This window comes from Carcharhinus amblyrhynchos, chromosome 11, assembly GCF_965287045.1.
Source record: "Carcharhinus amblyrhynchos chromosome 11, sCarAmb.v2.hapA, whole genome shotgun sequence".
Classification (NCBI taxonomy): Eukaryota; Metazoa; Chordata; class Chondrichthyes; order Carcharhiniformes; family Carcharhinidae; genus Carcharhinus; species Carcharhinus amblyrhynchos.
Window position 1 is genome coordinate 92,226,265 of NC_137334.1, and position 16,754 is coordinate 92,243,018.

The 16,754-nt window shown below is 48.4% G+C and overlaps 1 protein-coding gene across 4 annotated transcripts in view; it reads right to left on the reverse strand.

Annotated features, from left to right (window-relative positions):
- Positions 1-575: 575 nt before the first annotated feature.
- Positions 576-16,754, reverse strand: part of LOC145350344 (anion exchange protein 3-like) — a 128,602-nt gene continuing 112,423 nt past the window's right edge. For all 4 annotated transcript variants that reach the window (XM_080199577.1, XM_080199578.1, XM_080199576.1 and 1 more), the window contains 4 exons: positions 11,978-12,231; positions 7,885-8,054; positions 2,644-2,817; positions 576-1,408 (listed from right to left, as the gene is read on the reverse strand). In XM_080199577.1, the coding sequence (XP_080055703.1) occupies positions 1,331-1,408; positions 2,644-2,817; positions 7,885-8,054; positions 11,978-12,231 (676 nt within the window). In that variant the 3' untranslated portion in view covers positions 576-1,330. The remainder of the gene's footprint in view (positions 1,409-2,643; positions 2,818-7,884; positions 8,055-11,977; positions 12,232-16,754) is intronic.

Genomic DNA, 16,754 nt, shown 5'->3' on the forward strand with positions numbered 1-16,754 from the left:
GGTGGTGGTGGTGGAGAGAGTGGTACGACTGAGATGTATAAAATTATGATAGACAGGAAGAAACTTCTCCCCTTGGTGGAGGGTTCAATAACCAGGAGGCAGAGAGTTAAGGTCAGGGGCAGGAGGTTCGGAGGGGATTTGAGGAGAAACTTTTTTGCCCAGGGAGTCTGAGAGGATGGGGGGAGGCAGAGACCCTCATAACATTGAGGAAGTACTTAGATGTGCTCTCGCGCTGCCTTCAGGTCTGTGGGCTAAGTGCTGGAATATGGGATCAGTATAGTTGGCTGGTTTGTCATTGGCTGGCGCAGACTCGATGGGTCAAAGGGTATTTTTCTGCGCTGTGGGGCTCTCTGACTCTATCGCCGATCCCACTGAGGTGACAGCACTGAGACATATCAGAACCGTACGCTCCCCATCGATCTAACACTTGTTTCTCTGACACGGCAGAGTCACCAGCAATTTCCCACCCTCCCCCCCCCAACATCACCTGGGGGTGACCCTGGGGTGGGGCTGCACATCAGCGATTCCCCCAAGCCCCCACCCCCCCGACATTTCCAAACCTGAGACCCAGTGGTCTGAATGGATAAAGTTGGCCTGCCATTTTTATAAGACACTCAGTTATATTTTAAATTAAGTAAAGTTTGTGTTTGTGGAGACTTCTGCTACTTAAGAGGCTGCACTTAATATAAGATAAACCAACAGTTGTATCAGGGCAATATAACTATCCCATCTGTCATGACTTTTGTTTTGGGATTTTCTTCGACCTTCCTCACGCGAGGACTGAGATCTCCTGGATCTCCGATCCCTGCAGGTGGCCATCGGTCAGCACTGGTGGACACTTGCTCTCTCTCTCTCTCTCTCTTCCTCTCTCTCAGTCTCTCCTGCTCCCCTGTTGCAGAGGGGAATGTGGAGCCAGCTGGAGAATGCTCAGCTTCTGCCCGAAGACCCAGAGCTTGGGCAGGGGGAAGGGGAAAGCAATGGGAAGGAAATGGAGCAAAGGTTAGGGAAGGGGAGTGGGCGGAGAGGGAGGAGAGTGAGATAAGGAGGGGGGGGGTGGTGGAGGAATGGAATAAGGGTTGGGGCAGGGAGTGTGGGAGGAGGGAGTAGGGAGCAGGAAGGTGGGATAGACGTGGAAGAGGGGGTGGCGGAGTGGGGGCATTGGGGGAATGAAGACCAGAGGAGGCGAGGTGGAGGTGGAGGAATAAATGGGTGGATGGGAGGGCTTGCATCCCGGAGGGGAGGATGGAGTAAGGGAGGAGTGGGAGGGAACATGTGGAGAAGGAGGGGGGAAGGGAAGGGGCAGAGGAAGAGACGTAGCCCTTGCTCCATGTCACAGGGGCATGTGCAACTCGCTGAGATGCTCTTCTCCGTCCTCATCCAGGTTTGGATGTGTTTCTTCTGAATCCAGCTGGGGTTCGAGGTGGTGGGGGGGGTGGGGGTGGGGGGGTGGGAGAGGGAAAAACAAAGACCAATTGTTTAAATGACACAGAAATACTCACATATCTACAGTTATGTTTGCTGATGGTTAGCGGGTGTCTGTGCTGTCTCAGTGGGTAACACGCTGTCTGACTCAGGAGGCTGTGGATACAAACCCAGCCCAGATACGTGGGCACTCACGCTGTGTCCTGATGGAGTTTGTTCTGTCCTCTAACCTCTCGCTCAGAGAGATAATTGGCCAGATCCTCCGATCTTGCTGGCGCCTGGGATTCTCCAGTCCCGCTGCAGGGGACAGAGATTCAGCTAAACGGCAAATTCTCTGTTCTTGTTGGAAGCGGCAGTGGGGAGTAAACGGCTGGAAAATTCCGGCCAATATTTCCACGGGTTAATGTTGAGTTTTCCCTCCTTGGAGTATTCCCTGGTTTTGCTGTTCTGGACGAGGGAGAAGAGCCTGTCCACAGGCATCCTTCTCCTCTCCAGCCCCTTTCCCATCCAAAACTCAGCACTCATATCAGCGCACGGTGGTTAGCCCTGCTGCCTCACAGCACCAAGGATCCGGGTTCGATTCCCGGCTTGGGTCACTGCCTCTGTGGAGTCTGCATGCTCTCCCCGTGTCTGCGTGGGTTTCCTCCGGGTGTTCTGGTTTCCTCCCACAAAACGTATGAGGTGCTGGTTGGGTAGACTGGCCTTGCTAATTTGCCTCTTTGTGTCCAAAGCTGTGTAGGTAGGGGGATTAGTGGGAAAAGTACATGGGGGCTAAAGGAAAGGGCCAGGATGGGGTGCCCTTCAGGGAGTTGGTGCAGACATGATGAGCTGAATGGCCTCCTTCTGCACTGTAGGATTCTATGAAATTGTGTGAAAACTGCTGTGATTGTAGAAATCCCTGCAATGCAGAAGGAGGCCATTTGACCCATTAAGTCTGCATTGATCACAATCCGACCCATGCCCTATCCCCACAATTCCAAGCATTTACGCTAGCTAGCCCCCCTGATACTAAGGGGCAGTTTATCACGGCCAATCCATCTAACCCGCACATCTTTGGACTGTGGGAGGAAACCAGAGCACCCGGAGGAAACCCATGCAGACATGGGGAGAACGTGCAGACTCCACACAGACAGTGACCCGAGCCGGGACAGTGCAAACCTTCTCACTTTTTGGGAGAACATGTCCAATTTACACACAACACCTGCTCATTAAGATACTCACTGCCAACAGCTCCAACTCATTAAAAATCTTCGGAAGCAGATAGAGCCTTGTGGGTACCGTCAGGATCAGGAAAAACGGGAATGCCAGGGCGATGATGGTGGATTTGACCACCCAAAGAATGATGATACAGACCAGCTGGATGATGGTGAACAAGTTCATCCTCCAAGTCCTCACCTGAAGCCAAGAAGAAGGAAACAAATCGGCTGATCTGCTTCTGAAACCTTCATCAATGCCTCTGCTCCCCCCAGACCATTCCAACGCAATCCCGAGCAGCTTCTCACATTCTAACCCCTCCCACCGCCAACGTAAACCTGAGAGTGTCCAAAACTTTGCTGCCCGTGTCTAAATTCACATCGTGAAGGGGAGGTGACGGTACAGTGGTATTGTCACTGGACTAGTAATCCAGAGGCTCTGGGGACCCAGGATCGAATCTCACCATGGTAAAAAACTGAAATTAAAAATGACCATGAAACCATTGTCGATTGTCGTAAAAACCCATCTGGTTCACCAATATCCTTTAGGGAAGGAAATCTGTTTTCCTTACCTGGTCTGGCCTACAACAATGTGGCTGATTGCTGGTCTCCATGAAGGATCGCCACCTTGATACCGCCACTCCCCGGCTGATCACTGTCCTGATAACCACCCCCTTCACTGGCAGACTACCCCCTGCCCCAGCCCTCCCATTAGACCTGGTCCCTTGGCATTGCCAGGGTGTCATGCTGGCAGTGCCAGGGTGCCCGATGAGCAGTGCCAGGGTGCCAGGCTAGCACTGCCGAGGTCCTATGTTCCCCCTGCCCCTAATATTATGGGAGGCCTCAATGGCATCTGGTTATGCTGGCAAGGTTTAGTCCCCATTGTTGGGGATCATATGTGATCCTTGCCAGCGAGGTCAGAAAGGCAAGTGAGCCCGGACGATGCCATCCCAGGTTCATATTTAAATTATAATTTAAATATTAAAATCACTCTTGCTGGCAGATCGGGGTCAGTATCATTGTTGTTTCTCGTCTCTCTGGTGATCTTACCGGCTTGCCACGCTGACTGACCAGTGTAACGAGCCAGTAAGGGTGCCCCCTGGACTCTCACGTTGCAAAGCATTGTGGTTGGGAAGTGGATGTGTATTCTAGCCTTTCAGAAGAACAATCCTCAGATTGTGAGGCAGTTAAAACTGTGGCACTTAATAATTACAAGCTTGTCCTTGAAGGATATGAATGGAAATTTCAGACTTTAAAGAAAAGATCAAATTAAAAATTTGTAGAATTTGTTAGGAAGAAAGAAATATGGTTTGACAAGTGGTTTCAATCAATTAGGTTTGAACAAACTCTTGAGAATGTGAGATTGATATTGGAAGAATTTTGAAACAATGTCCCAATAGCTGTTTGATCATATTGGGAATATTGTAAGGTTTCTAAGGTATAGGAAGCAACAGTTCTGGAAGGTGGATCTAATATATCGCATAGGCAGCTAGGGGTCAGTAGATCTCCTTTTGTAAACCCCGAGGAATAGAAAAGCGGCTTTGGGAGCAATCAGAAGCTGTTTCAGTTAATGGAAGTGATAGTATAAAAGATAAAAGTGACATAAAGAAACCAATATACTTTTATTGTCACAAGACAGGGCCAACTGTTGGAAGCTGAATGGTAAATTGCTGGCAGTTCCGGATTGTTCAGAAAATATAGCAGCAATGAAGAAAACGGGTGCTAAAGCTGGCGCAAGTGATAGGAACTTCCACAAGGAAAGCAGCACCGGCAACTGAAGCTTGGGGGGAATCTTTGCTTCTAATGTTTTTACAATGGGAATAGATCAAATTGATGAGGATTGGCATGGGAAGTTGCTGCCTATTAGTCCAAGAAAAAGACCAGAAAAATTGTTATCCAAAGAGATATTGATTCAATAGAGAGCTTATTGTTAGCAAAGGATTTAGACCTTTGTTCAAAAGCTTCACTGAATTGGAATGTATTAATCCAGGTTTTAATATTTCATTGTATCTGCTTCCCCATGTCTGTTTCCCCGTGTCTGATTCCCCATGTCTGTTTCATTGTCACCGTTTCCCTGCGTCCGTCTCTCTGCGCCCGTCTCTCTGTGCCTGCTTCCCTGCGACTGTCTCCCTGCATCTGCCTCCCTGCGGGAAATGTATGCCTTGCCCACTGCATAAAACAAAATTAAGTTGTGATCTGGTAAGAGGGTCTTATGTGGTTGAAATTGTTTCTGATTTGAATTTTGACTTTATATTGGGAAATGATACAGGGGACAAAGTTGTTTTTCCACAATCAGGGACATGGTGTCACAATTGCAAAGTTCCCTCTGAGTTAAAATAAGGACACTATTTACGATCTAGTTGAGCCAAAGATTGAATCAAGAGAAAATACTGATGTGTGAATACTCTCAGTTGAGCTAAGGACTTGGCTAAGTTAATGAATGGTACGTTGGAAGAAAAACACAGGCTCTGGATGGTAAAGAGGCCATACATGCATCTGCAGAGCTGCCAAGTGAAGTTTTACAATAGGATTGAGGTTTCAAAAAGTGACTCCAAAGGGTTAATGATACCTGACACCAAACCACAAGTGCTGCCCAGTGTTCAGACAGCGAACAAAAGGCCTTTTAGAACCCCAAACTGATCAGAATGAAGTGTTTTGTGACTCGTTTGAAAGACTCGAATATTGGAAAGAAAAATAAAAGACCAGAACGGGGAAGTGGTTGACCCCACTCAACCAAAATTAAATACAGAACAGGATCCGGGGAAACGGAATGACCTTAAAATGCTCAAAGGTCACATCAAGCAGGAATGTCAAAGCCTTTTGTGTGAACTTAAAAAAAAGTTTCTCAGTTATATGCTTGAAACAGTTGAAAGAACTGTCAATCGGAGACACTCAGAGGAACCATTTTCACCTTCTTGTCTCAAAATGAGAATTTATCACAGATTTCTGAAAATTAGCTTAAAGATGGAATTACGGTTACCACAAACATAATAGTGACAACTGGGCTAAGGACTTTGCTGAGTTAAGGAATGGTACGTTGGAAGATAAACACAAACTCCAAGTTATGAAATTTAACTGCTGCTTTAGGTAGTATGGTGGCACAGTGGTTAGCACTGCCACCTCACAGCTCCAGGAACCTGGGTTCGAGTCCTGACTTGCGTTATTGTCTGTGTGGAGCCGGCACGTTATCCCCGTGTCAGCGTGGGTTTCCTTCGGGTGCTCCAGTTTCCGCCTACATGTGTGGGTTAGGCGTATTGGCCATGCTAAATTGCCCTTAGTATCCTGGGATGAGTAGCTTAGAGGGATTAGTGGGGCAAATATGTGGGGTTGTGGGGATAGAGCCTAGGTGGGATTATTATTGGTGCAGACTTGATGGGCTGAATGGCCTCCTTCTGCACTGTAGGGCTTCTACGATAATCCCTACTCATTATGTGTGCTTCTTTTTGTTTTGGTTAAGCCTTTCTAACTTTATAATGCAATATGTGTTATTGTGGAATAACATGGAAAGTTTATTTGTATAATATGTGTTCAGCTATTTGTTAGAATATTACAATTCTAAGTACTTAGGGTAAGGAAATTGAGTAAGGAAATAATAATAATAGCATAAGGAAATCACTACGGTGAAGCTCTCTTTTTCCCAGGTGTCAATTACGATGAGATCTGACTTACCTTATTGCCTTACAAAACTCTGGTGCGGCTACACTTGGAGTATCGCGTACAGTTCTGGTCGCCGCATTATAGGAAGGGTGTGGAAGCATTGGAAAGAGTGCGGAGGAGGTTTACCAGGATGTTGCCTGATATGGTGGGGAGGTCTTATCAGGAAAGGCTGAGGGACTTGAGGCTGTTTTTGTTAGAGAGAAGAAGGTTAAGAGGTGACTTAATAGAGGCATATAAGATGATCAGGTGATTAGATAGGGTAGACAGTGTGAACCTTTTTCCTCGGATAGAGATGGCTAGCATGAGGGGATGTAGCTTTAAATTGAGGGGTGATAGATAGAGGACAGATGTCAGAGGTAGCTTCTTCACTCAGAGACTAGTAAGGGTGTGGAATGCCCTGCCTGCAACAGTAGTGGACTCGCCAACATTAAGGGCATTTAAATGGTCATTGGATAAATATATGGATGATATTGGAATAGTGCAGGTTAGATGGGCTTTAGATTGGTTTCACAGGTCAGTGTAACATCAACGGCCGAAGGACCTGTACTGAGCTGTAATGGTTTATATTCTATGTTATCCCCACTCACCTGAGGAAGGAGCAGAGCTCCGAAAGCTCATGATTCCAAACAAACCTGTTGGATTTTATCTTGGTGTTGTGAGACTTCTTACTGTGCTCACCCCAGTCCAATGCGTCTCTACATCATACTTTATTGCCGAGTAGGAGGTCAGGAACTCCAGGTTCCTTGCGGATCCTGGATTTTCCATGCATGCACAGACATGGAACCCCATGCACCCCGGACATTCTCTCTTCCACCTTCTTCCATTGGGAAAAAGTACAAAAGCCTGAGGTCACAGACCAACCGGCTCAAGAACAGCTTCTTCCCTGCTGCCGTCAGACTTTTGAATGGACCCACCTCATATCAGGTTGATCTTTCTCTACACCCTAGCTATGACGGTAGCACTACATTCTGCACTCTCTCCTTTCCTTTGCTATGTACGGTATGCTTTCTCTGCATAGTGCGCAAGAAACAATACTTTTCACTGTATGTTAATTCATGTGACAATAATAAATTAAATCAAATCAAATCAAAAGGTGCATATGTCATCTGATGTTTTAGACCATAACGTACAGGAGCAGAATTAGGCCATCCAGCCCATCAAGTCTACTCCACCATTCAATCATGGCTGATATGATTCTCATCCCCATTCTCCTGTCTTCTCCCCATAACCCTTAATAAAATAATAAATAAATAATAAACCCTTGATCCCTTTATTGACGAAGAACCTATCTATCTCTGGCTTAAAGACATTCAATGACCTGGCCTCCATAGCCTCCTGTGGCAAAGAGTTCCACAGATTCACCACGCTCTGGCTGAAGAAATTCCCCCTCATCTCTGTTTTAAAGGAGTGCCCCTTCACTCTGAGATTGTGTCCTTGAGTTCTGGTCTCTCCCACCAGTGGAAACATCCTCTCTGCGTCCACTCTATCTGGGCCTCTCCAGCAGATGAATACCACCAGCCGCGTCCGTGAACCTGTAGCCCGGTGTTGGAGTTGGTGCTGCCAAGGGGAGGGGAGTAAACTTGCATCAACAAACATCAAGTGTTCCACTCACCTTTGTCACGTAGATGTGATCTGGGTGGTGTTTGGAGGGGATGAACATTAGCTGCAGGCGTTCAAATAGCTGGATTCCTGTTAGCGATGTCACGCCCATGTACAGGAAAATTCCAAACAAAACCGCCATTGGAATCAACTGGAGCATCTTACTCATGACCACAGAGAGGCCTGGAGAAAAGGGGCCAGAGAAACACAGTATCAGTTAGGGCTCAGATTGCCAACCAGTCCCCTCCTTTTGTGTCTATTCCTCTCTCTCATTTATTCGTTCATGGAACGTGGCTGGACCAGTGTATATTGCCCAAACATAATTCCCCCCAAGGTTTTTTTAAAATTCATTTGTGGGACATGGGTATCACTGGCTGGCCAGCATTTATTGCCCGTCCCTAGTTGTCCTTGAACTGAAGATGGTGGTGAGCCGCCTTCTTGAAACCGCTGAGGTCCTTGTGGTGTAGGTACACCCACGGTGCTGTTAGGAGGGGATTTCCTGGATTTTTGACCCAGTGACAGTGAAGGGGTGACGTAGTTCCAGGTCAGGATGGTGAGTGGCTTGGAGGAGAACATTCAGTGTCTCTGCTGTTCTTGCATTTCTGGGCAGTAGCAGTCGTGGGTTTGGAAAGTTACAAGATCCAAACTCACCTCACCATTCTGAGAGTTTGGAGTCTGGTGTTTGGTGTTCTGTGTGTTGAGGTGTGCCTGCGTGAAGAGAGGAAGAAGAGGCACAAAAACTCCTCATCATGTGAGCAAGGGCTCCATACCAGAGAGCAGTCCCAAGCTGGGGACTTGGAGAGGTCCCAGAGAAAGAGGGAGAGTTGGTAGGAACCACAGGAAGAGGGGCTCTGAAAAGGACTCCAAATAGTAAAGATGCTATAGTTGGCAGCCTTTAAGTTGTGAGAGCAGGAGAAGCGCTGAGGTGTAAAAAGGCAGGAGAGGATTGGTGACTCAACGCTTTAGACCGGTGAGGCAAAGGTAACCTTATAGAGCTGTAATATTCTGCTCAGCGAGGCTGAAGAGCTGAAACTGATGCTGGAGTGCAGACTTAGGAAATCAGGGAAATTGAGTCTCATGAGATGACATTGAAGACCTGTGAGGTGAGCCCCCACTGATGCAGTCAAAATCAAAGTGACTTTTGGAGAGAAATAATAAAGATGAGCTTTTCCAATGTGAAAAGTGGAATCCCTTGTAAGAGACACAGTGATTGGTTGACTCACAGTATTTACTGAGAGTCAATCAATCTCATTGAAACTCTGGGTCGATTGCTGAGAAATCCATGGGACCTATCTTGGTTTCATTTGTCATTCAGTGTGTGTTATGGTGATACACTGTAATTTACCTGTTAATCCACATTTACCTCATTTCTACTCTGAATCATAAAGGACACCTATTATAAATTGTTTTATTTTCTGACTTTGTATAATATTATATTTTGTTTGTTCAGAAACCTTGGGATCTTGTGGTTTTATTCTCTTGACAAGTGCCTTGGATCTAAAACTTTGTCCACTTTCAAACATTATTGGTCCTTAACTGGATCATAATAAAAACTTAGAGGTTTGGCCCAGGATTATAACAAGTTGCTTCAGTGCATCTTGTAGATGGTACACGCGGCTGCCATTGTGTGTCGGTGGTGGAGGGAGTGGATGATGAGATGCCAATCGAGTGGGGCTGCTTTGTCCTGGATGGTGTTGAGCTTCTTGAGTGTTGTTGGAACTGCACCCATCCAGGCAAGTGAAGAGCTTTCCATCACACTCCTGACCTGTGCCTTGCAGATGGTGGAGAGGTTTTCAGGAGTCAGAAGGTGAGTTTCTTGCACAGAATTCCCAGCCTCTGACCTGCTCTTGTAGCAAGAAGTCTCACGACTTCTTACTGTGTTTACCCCAGTCCAACACCGGCATCTCCACATCTGCTCTTGTAGCCACAGTATTTTTCTTGTTGGTCCAGTTACCTTCTGGTCAGGATGTTAATAGTGGAGATTCAGTGACGATAATATCAATGAATGTCTCTTGTTGGAGGTGATTATAGCCTGACATTTGTGAGCTGTGAATGTTACTTGCTACGTAACAGCTCAAGCTGGAAGGTCGTTCAGTTCTTGCTGCATTTGACACAGACTATTTGAGTGCCTGAGGAGGTTGGAATGGTGCTGAACATTGAGTAACATCGGTGTATAGTGTATAGCCTCCCATCCATTGACTCCGTCTATACTTCTTGCTGCCTTGGCAAAGCAGCCAGCATAGTTAAGGACTCCACACACCCCGGACATTCTCTCTTCCACCTTCTTCCATCGGGAAAAAGGTACAAAGTCTGAGGTCATGTACCAACCGACTCAAGAACAGCTTCTTCCCTGCTACTGTCAGGCTTTTGAATGGGCTTACCTTGCATTAAGCTGATCTTTCTCTACACCCTAGCTATGACTGTAACACTATATTCCGCACTCTCTCATTTCCTTCTGTATGAACGGTGTGCTTTGTCGTATAGCACGCAAGAAACAATACTTTTCACTGTATATTAATACATTTGACAGTAATAAATTAAATCAAATCAAAAATCCCCACTTCTGATCCCATGATGGAGGGAAGGTTATTGATGAAACAGTGAACAGTGGTGACCGTGTGTACCAGCTGCAAGATGCATTGCAGGAATTCACCAAGGTTCCTCAGGCAACACCTTCCAAACCCACAATCAATACCATCAAATACAATAAGGGCAGCAGACAAATGGAGTTTCCCTCTGAGCCACACACCATCCTGACTTGGAAATATATCGCCGTTCCTTTACTGTTCCTGGGTCAAAATCCTGGAATCCCCTCCCTAACAGCACTGTGTACCTACAGCACATAGACTATGGTGGTTCAAGAAGGCGGCTCACCACCATCTTCTCAAGGGGGATAAGGGATGGGCAATGAATGCTGGTCTAGCCAATGACACTCACATCCCATGAATGAATAAGCAACAGTTTAAAAATTGCAAAATGTTAAAAAGCTGAAGGTGGATGGGGCGAGGAAATGTTCCTCAGGTGATGTCCTAGGACTAAGATGATTGGCCTCCAATAATGATAACTATCTTCTCTTGTGCAGGATACCACTCCAACCAGTGGAGAGCTTTCCCCCAATCTCCACTGACTCCAGTTTTGTTAGTTTCTTTGACACCATACTCAGCCAAATGCTGCCTTGATGTCAAGGGATGTCTCACTCATTTCACCTCTGGACTGCAATTCTTTTCTTCATGTTTGAGCCAAGGCCGTAATAAGGTCAGGAGCTGAGTGACCCTGGCAGAACATAAGTGGGCATCACTGAGCAGGTTATTGCTGAGTGACATCGACCCCTTCCATCACTTTATTGATGATCGAGAGTAGGCAGATGGGGCAGTCATTGGCCGAGTTGGATTTGTCCTGCTTTTTGCGTATAGGACACACCTGGACAATTTCCTACATTGCCGGGTAGATACCAGTGTTGCATCTGTACTGGAAAGGTTTGGTGAGGCGTGCGGCGAGCTCTGGACCACAAGTGTTCAGTACTATTGCTGGATTTCAGGACCCATAACTTCTGCAGTATCCAATGTCTTCAGCTACTTCTTGACATCACATGGAATGAATTGAATTGACCAAGGACTAGCATCTGTGATAGGGCCTGCAAGGGGAGACTGAGATGGACCATCCACTCCATACCTCTGGCTGAAGGTGTGAACCACTTCTGGTTTTGTCTGATCATAGGTAGCATCATAGATGTTTACAGCATGTAAACAGGCCCTTCGGCCCAACTTGTCATTGCTGCTCTACATGATTAAGGATGTAGGATTAGGATCAGGATTTCACGGTGAGGTTCGGGTTTTGGGTTAAGGTTTAGAGTTTGCGGATAGGGCTTAGGACTAGCATCAGGTTTTGAGGTGAGATGGGTCAGAGATTAGGGTTAGTGTTTAGGTTAAGGTTTAGATTTGGGATTTGTGGTTAGGGTTTAGGATTAGATTCAAGTATTTTGCTGGGGTTGGGGGAATGGTTCGGATTTTGGATTAGCGATTAGGATTTAGGGCTAGTTGGGTAACTGGTTAATGGGGCAGGTCAGAGGCTGTGGTTAAGATGGAGCAGACCAGTACATGACTCACCCACGAGTAATGCCACTGTGATTCCGGTGATTCGTTGCTCCTTCACCTCCTCAATCTTCGGTGTCTCTCCCGGTGCAGTGTTCTTACTCATCACTGTCAGGGCATTGACGTGGGCCATGGTTCGCACGGTGGCTGCTGTCTGCCACGGGAGCCCAAAGATGCCACAGAAGCCAGCCCCCACTCCAATGAGCAGCAGGTCAAGGTGGAATCCCGAACCCTTCACCAGGTGCCGTTCCCTCTGACTGACAATGAGGCTGGGGGGATGGAGAGTGAGGAAACAGATTAATGAAGAATGGATTGATGATTTCGAGAGACGATCTCCTCACATTCCTCCCCACAGCCTCTTACACACTCACCCCTCCCCACAGCCTCTTACACACTCACCCCTCCCCACAACCTCTTACTCACTCACCCCTCCCCACAACCTCTTACACACTCACCCCTCCCCGCAACCTCTTACACACTCACCCCTCCCCACAACCTCTTACTCACTCACCCCTCCCCACAACCTCTTACACACTCACCTCTCCCCACAGCCTCTTACACACTAACCCCTCCCCACAACCTCTTACACACTCACCCCTCCCCACAGCCGCTTACTCACTCACCCCACCCCACAACCTTACACACTCACCCCTCCCCACAACCTCTTACACACTCACCCCTCCCCACAACCTCTTACACACTCACCCCTCCCCACAACCTCTTACTCACTCACCCCACCCCACAACCTCTTACACACTCACCCCTCCCCACAACCTCTTACACACTCACCCCTCCCCACAACCTCTTACACACTCACCCCTCCCCACAACCTCTTACTCACTCACCCCACCCCACAACCTCTTACACACTCACCTCTCCCCACAGCCTCTTACACACTCACCCCACCCCACAACCTTACACACTCACCCCTCCCCACAACCTCTTACACACTCACCCCTCCCCACAACCTCTTACACACTCACCCCTCCCCACAACCTCTTACTCACTCACCCCACCCCACAACCTCTTACACACTCACCCCTCCCCACAACCTCTTACACACTCACCCCTCCCCACAACCTCTTACACACTCACCCCTCCCCACAACCTCTTACTCACTCACCCCACCCCACAACCTCTTACACACTCACCTCTCCCCACAGCCTCTTACACACTCACCCCACCCCACAACCTTACACACTCACCCCTCCCCACAACCTCTTACACACTCACCTCTCCCCACAGCCTCTTACACACTCACCTCTCCCCACAACGTCTTACACACTCACCTCTCCCCACAACCTCTTACACACTCACCCCTCCCCACAGCCTCTTACACACTTACCCCTCCCCACAGCCTCTTACACACTCACCTCTCCCCACAACCTCTTACACACTCACCCCTCCCCACAACCTCTTACACACTCACCTCTCCCCACAACCTCTTACACACTCACCCCTCCCCACAACCTCTTACACACTCACCCCTCCCCACAGCCTCTTACACATTCACCTCTCCCCACAGCCTCTTACTCACTCACCCCTCCCCACAGCCTCTTACACACTCACCTCTCCCCACAGCCTCTTACACACTCACCTCTCCCCACAGCCTCTTACTCACTCACCCCTCCCCACAGTCTCTTACACACTCACCCCTCTCTACAGCCTCTTACACACTCACCTCTCCCCACAACCTCTTACACACTCACCTCTCCCCACAACCTCTTACACACTCACCTCTCCCCACAACCTCTTACTCACTCACCCCTCCCCACAACCTCTTACACACTCACCCCTCCCCACAACCTCTTACACACTCACCCCTCCCCACAACCTCTTACACACTCACCCCTCCCTACAGCCTCTTACACACTCACCCCTCCCCACAACCTCTTACACACTCACCCCTCCCCACAGCCTCTTACACACTCACCCCTCCCCACAACCTCTTACACACTCACCCCTCTCTACAGCCTCTTACACACTCACCTCTCCCCACAACCTCTTACACACTCACCCCTCCCCACAACCTCTTACACACTCACCCCTCCCTACAACCTCTTACACACTCACCCCTCCCTACAGCCTCTTACACACTCACCCCTCCCCCAAAACTTCTTACACACTCACCTCTCCCCACAACCTCTTACACACTCACCCCTCCCCACAACCTCTTACACACTCACCCCTCCCCACAACCTCTTACACACTCACCCCTCCCCACAACCTCTTACACACTCACCCCTCCCCACAACCTCTTACACACTCACCCCTCCCCACAACCTCTTACACACTCACCCCTCCCCACAACCTCTTACACACTCACCCCTCCCCACAACCTCTTACACACTCACTCCTCCCCACAGCCTCTTACACACTCACCCCTCCCCAAAACCTCTTACACACTCACCCCTCCCCACAACCTCTTACACACTCACCCCTCCCCAAAACTTCTTACACACTCACCTCTCCCCACAACCTCTTACACACTCACCCCTCCCCACAACCTCTTACACACTCACCCCTCCCCACAACCTCTTACACACTCACCCCTCCCTACAGCCTCTTACACACTCACCCCTCCCCACAACCTCTTACACACTCACCCCTCTCTACAACCTCTTACACACTCACCCCTCCCCACAGCCTCTGACACACTCACCCCTCCCCACAACCTCTTACACACTCACCCCTCCCCAGAACCTCTTACACACTCACCCCTCCCCACAACCTCTTACACACTCACCCCTCCCTCCCCACTGTGTCTGGAGACTGTTCCTCAGGTGCTAATGTGCTAAGTGCTCACTTCCCACTGGCACACCTGAATGCCTGTTTGACTGTGGTAGGCATTGCCTGGTAGGTCTGATGCTCACTCTCACCCAGCCTCTACTTGTTTTAGGATTTACAGAGCTCTGAGCAGGAGTAGGGCAGGAAAGCTTGTTTGATTTTGTTGCACCTTCCTGAGAACAGATGTCCCGAGTCTGACTTCTCCTGCTACAGACCTGGGATTAAGTCTGGGGAAATGCTGGGGCCAATACTGCACGGGGTGGGAATGCTACCAGTTTTGGAATATTATTTGGATTAACAGTGCTAATCGGAAGTGTTTTTAATTAACTTCCTTTATCAATCACCAGAGAAATTAGAATCATAGAATCCCTACAGTGCAGAAGGAGACCATTTGGCCCATCAAGTCCGCACCGACCACAATCCCACCCAGATCCTACCCCAATAACCCCATGCATTTACCCTAGCTAGTCCCCCTGACGCTAAGGCCAATCCACCTAACCCGCACATCTTTGGACCGTGGGAGGAAACCGGAGTACCCAGGGGAAACCCGTGCAGACATGGGGAGAACATGCAAACTCCACACAGACAGTGACCCAAGCCGGGAATTGAACCCAGGTCCCTGGCGCTGTGAGGCAGCAGTGCTAACCACTGTGTCACCATGCCGCCCCCAGTTGGTACCACTTTCAGATTTGAGGATGTCAGCATTGATTCAGAGGGGAGCGCCCTCACCCTTGTTCTCAGATCCCTCCATACCTTCATCGTCTCCCTATGTCATCTCCCCCAGCCCTACAACCTTCCACACTCCACACTTCTGCCTCTTGAGCATTGCCGGTCCACATCGCTCTGCTATTTATGGCAGTGCCTTCAGCTACCTGGGCCTGAAGCTTGTCCAGACCTCGCTGCCCTTCTCTTCTGTTTCTGAAAACCCCACACTTTGTGTCAGCTTTTGCTGACCCACTCTAATATCGCCTTATGTAGCTCAGTGCCACATGTATGTTTGACTCTAGTGCAGAAGAGGCCATTTAGCCCATCAAGTCTGCGCTGATTACAATCCCATGCAAGCCCTATTCCCGTGCCTCCACATATTTACCCTGCTAGTTCCCCTGACACTAGGGTCAATTCAGCATGGCCAACCAAGCTAACCTGCATATCTTTTGTATGCTCATCAGATATAGGAGCAGAATTAGGCCATTCGAGTCCGCTCCGCTGTTTGTTCATGGCTGATATGCTCCTCATCCCCATTTTCCTGCCTTCTCCCCATACGCTTCCAACCCATTACCAACTAAAAATCTGACTAACTCCTCCTTAAATTTACTCACTGTCCCAGCATCCTCCACACTCTGGGGTAGCAAATTCCACAGGTTCCCAACCCTTTGGGAGAAGTAGTTTCTCCTCAACTCTGTTTTAAGTTTGTTACTTCTTATCCTAACTAAGACTACGACCTCTCGTCCTACAACGCCCAACTTTGGATTTATCTTCCCATGAATTGCCTTGGGATTTTTGACTGTCTTAAAAGCACTATATAAATGCAAGTTGTTGTTGTGTCTGGGGCAGGGGTATCATGGTTAAAGGCACATCTCTCCCTCAATGTCAACAAAATGAAGGAGATTTGTCATCAACTTCAGGAAATGTAAAGGACAACATGCCCCTGCCTACATTAGTGGGGTTGAAGTAGAAAGGGTCAAGAGCTTCAAGCTATTATGTGTCCAGATCATCAACAACCTGTCCTGGTCCCCCCATGCTGACACTATAGTTAAGAAAGCTCACCAATGCATCTACTTTCTCAGAAGACTAAGGAAATTTGGCATGTCAGCGACAACCTCACCAACTTTTCCACTTTGCACCATAGAAAGCATTCTTTCTGGTTGTATCACAGCTTGGTATGGGCTCCTGCTCTGCCCAAGACCACAAGGAACTACAAAAGTTCTTGAACATAGCCCAAACCATCACACAAACCAGCCTCCCATCCATTGACTCTGTCTACACTTCCCACTGCCTCGGCAAA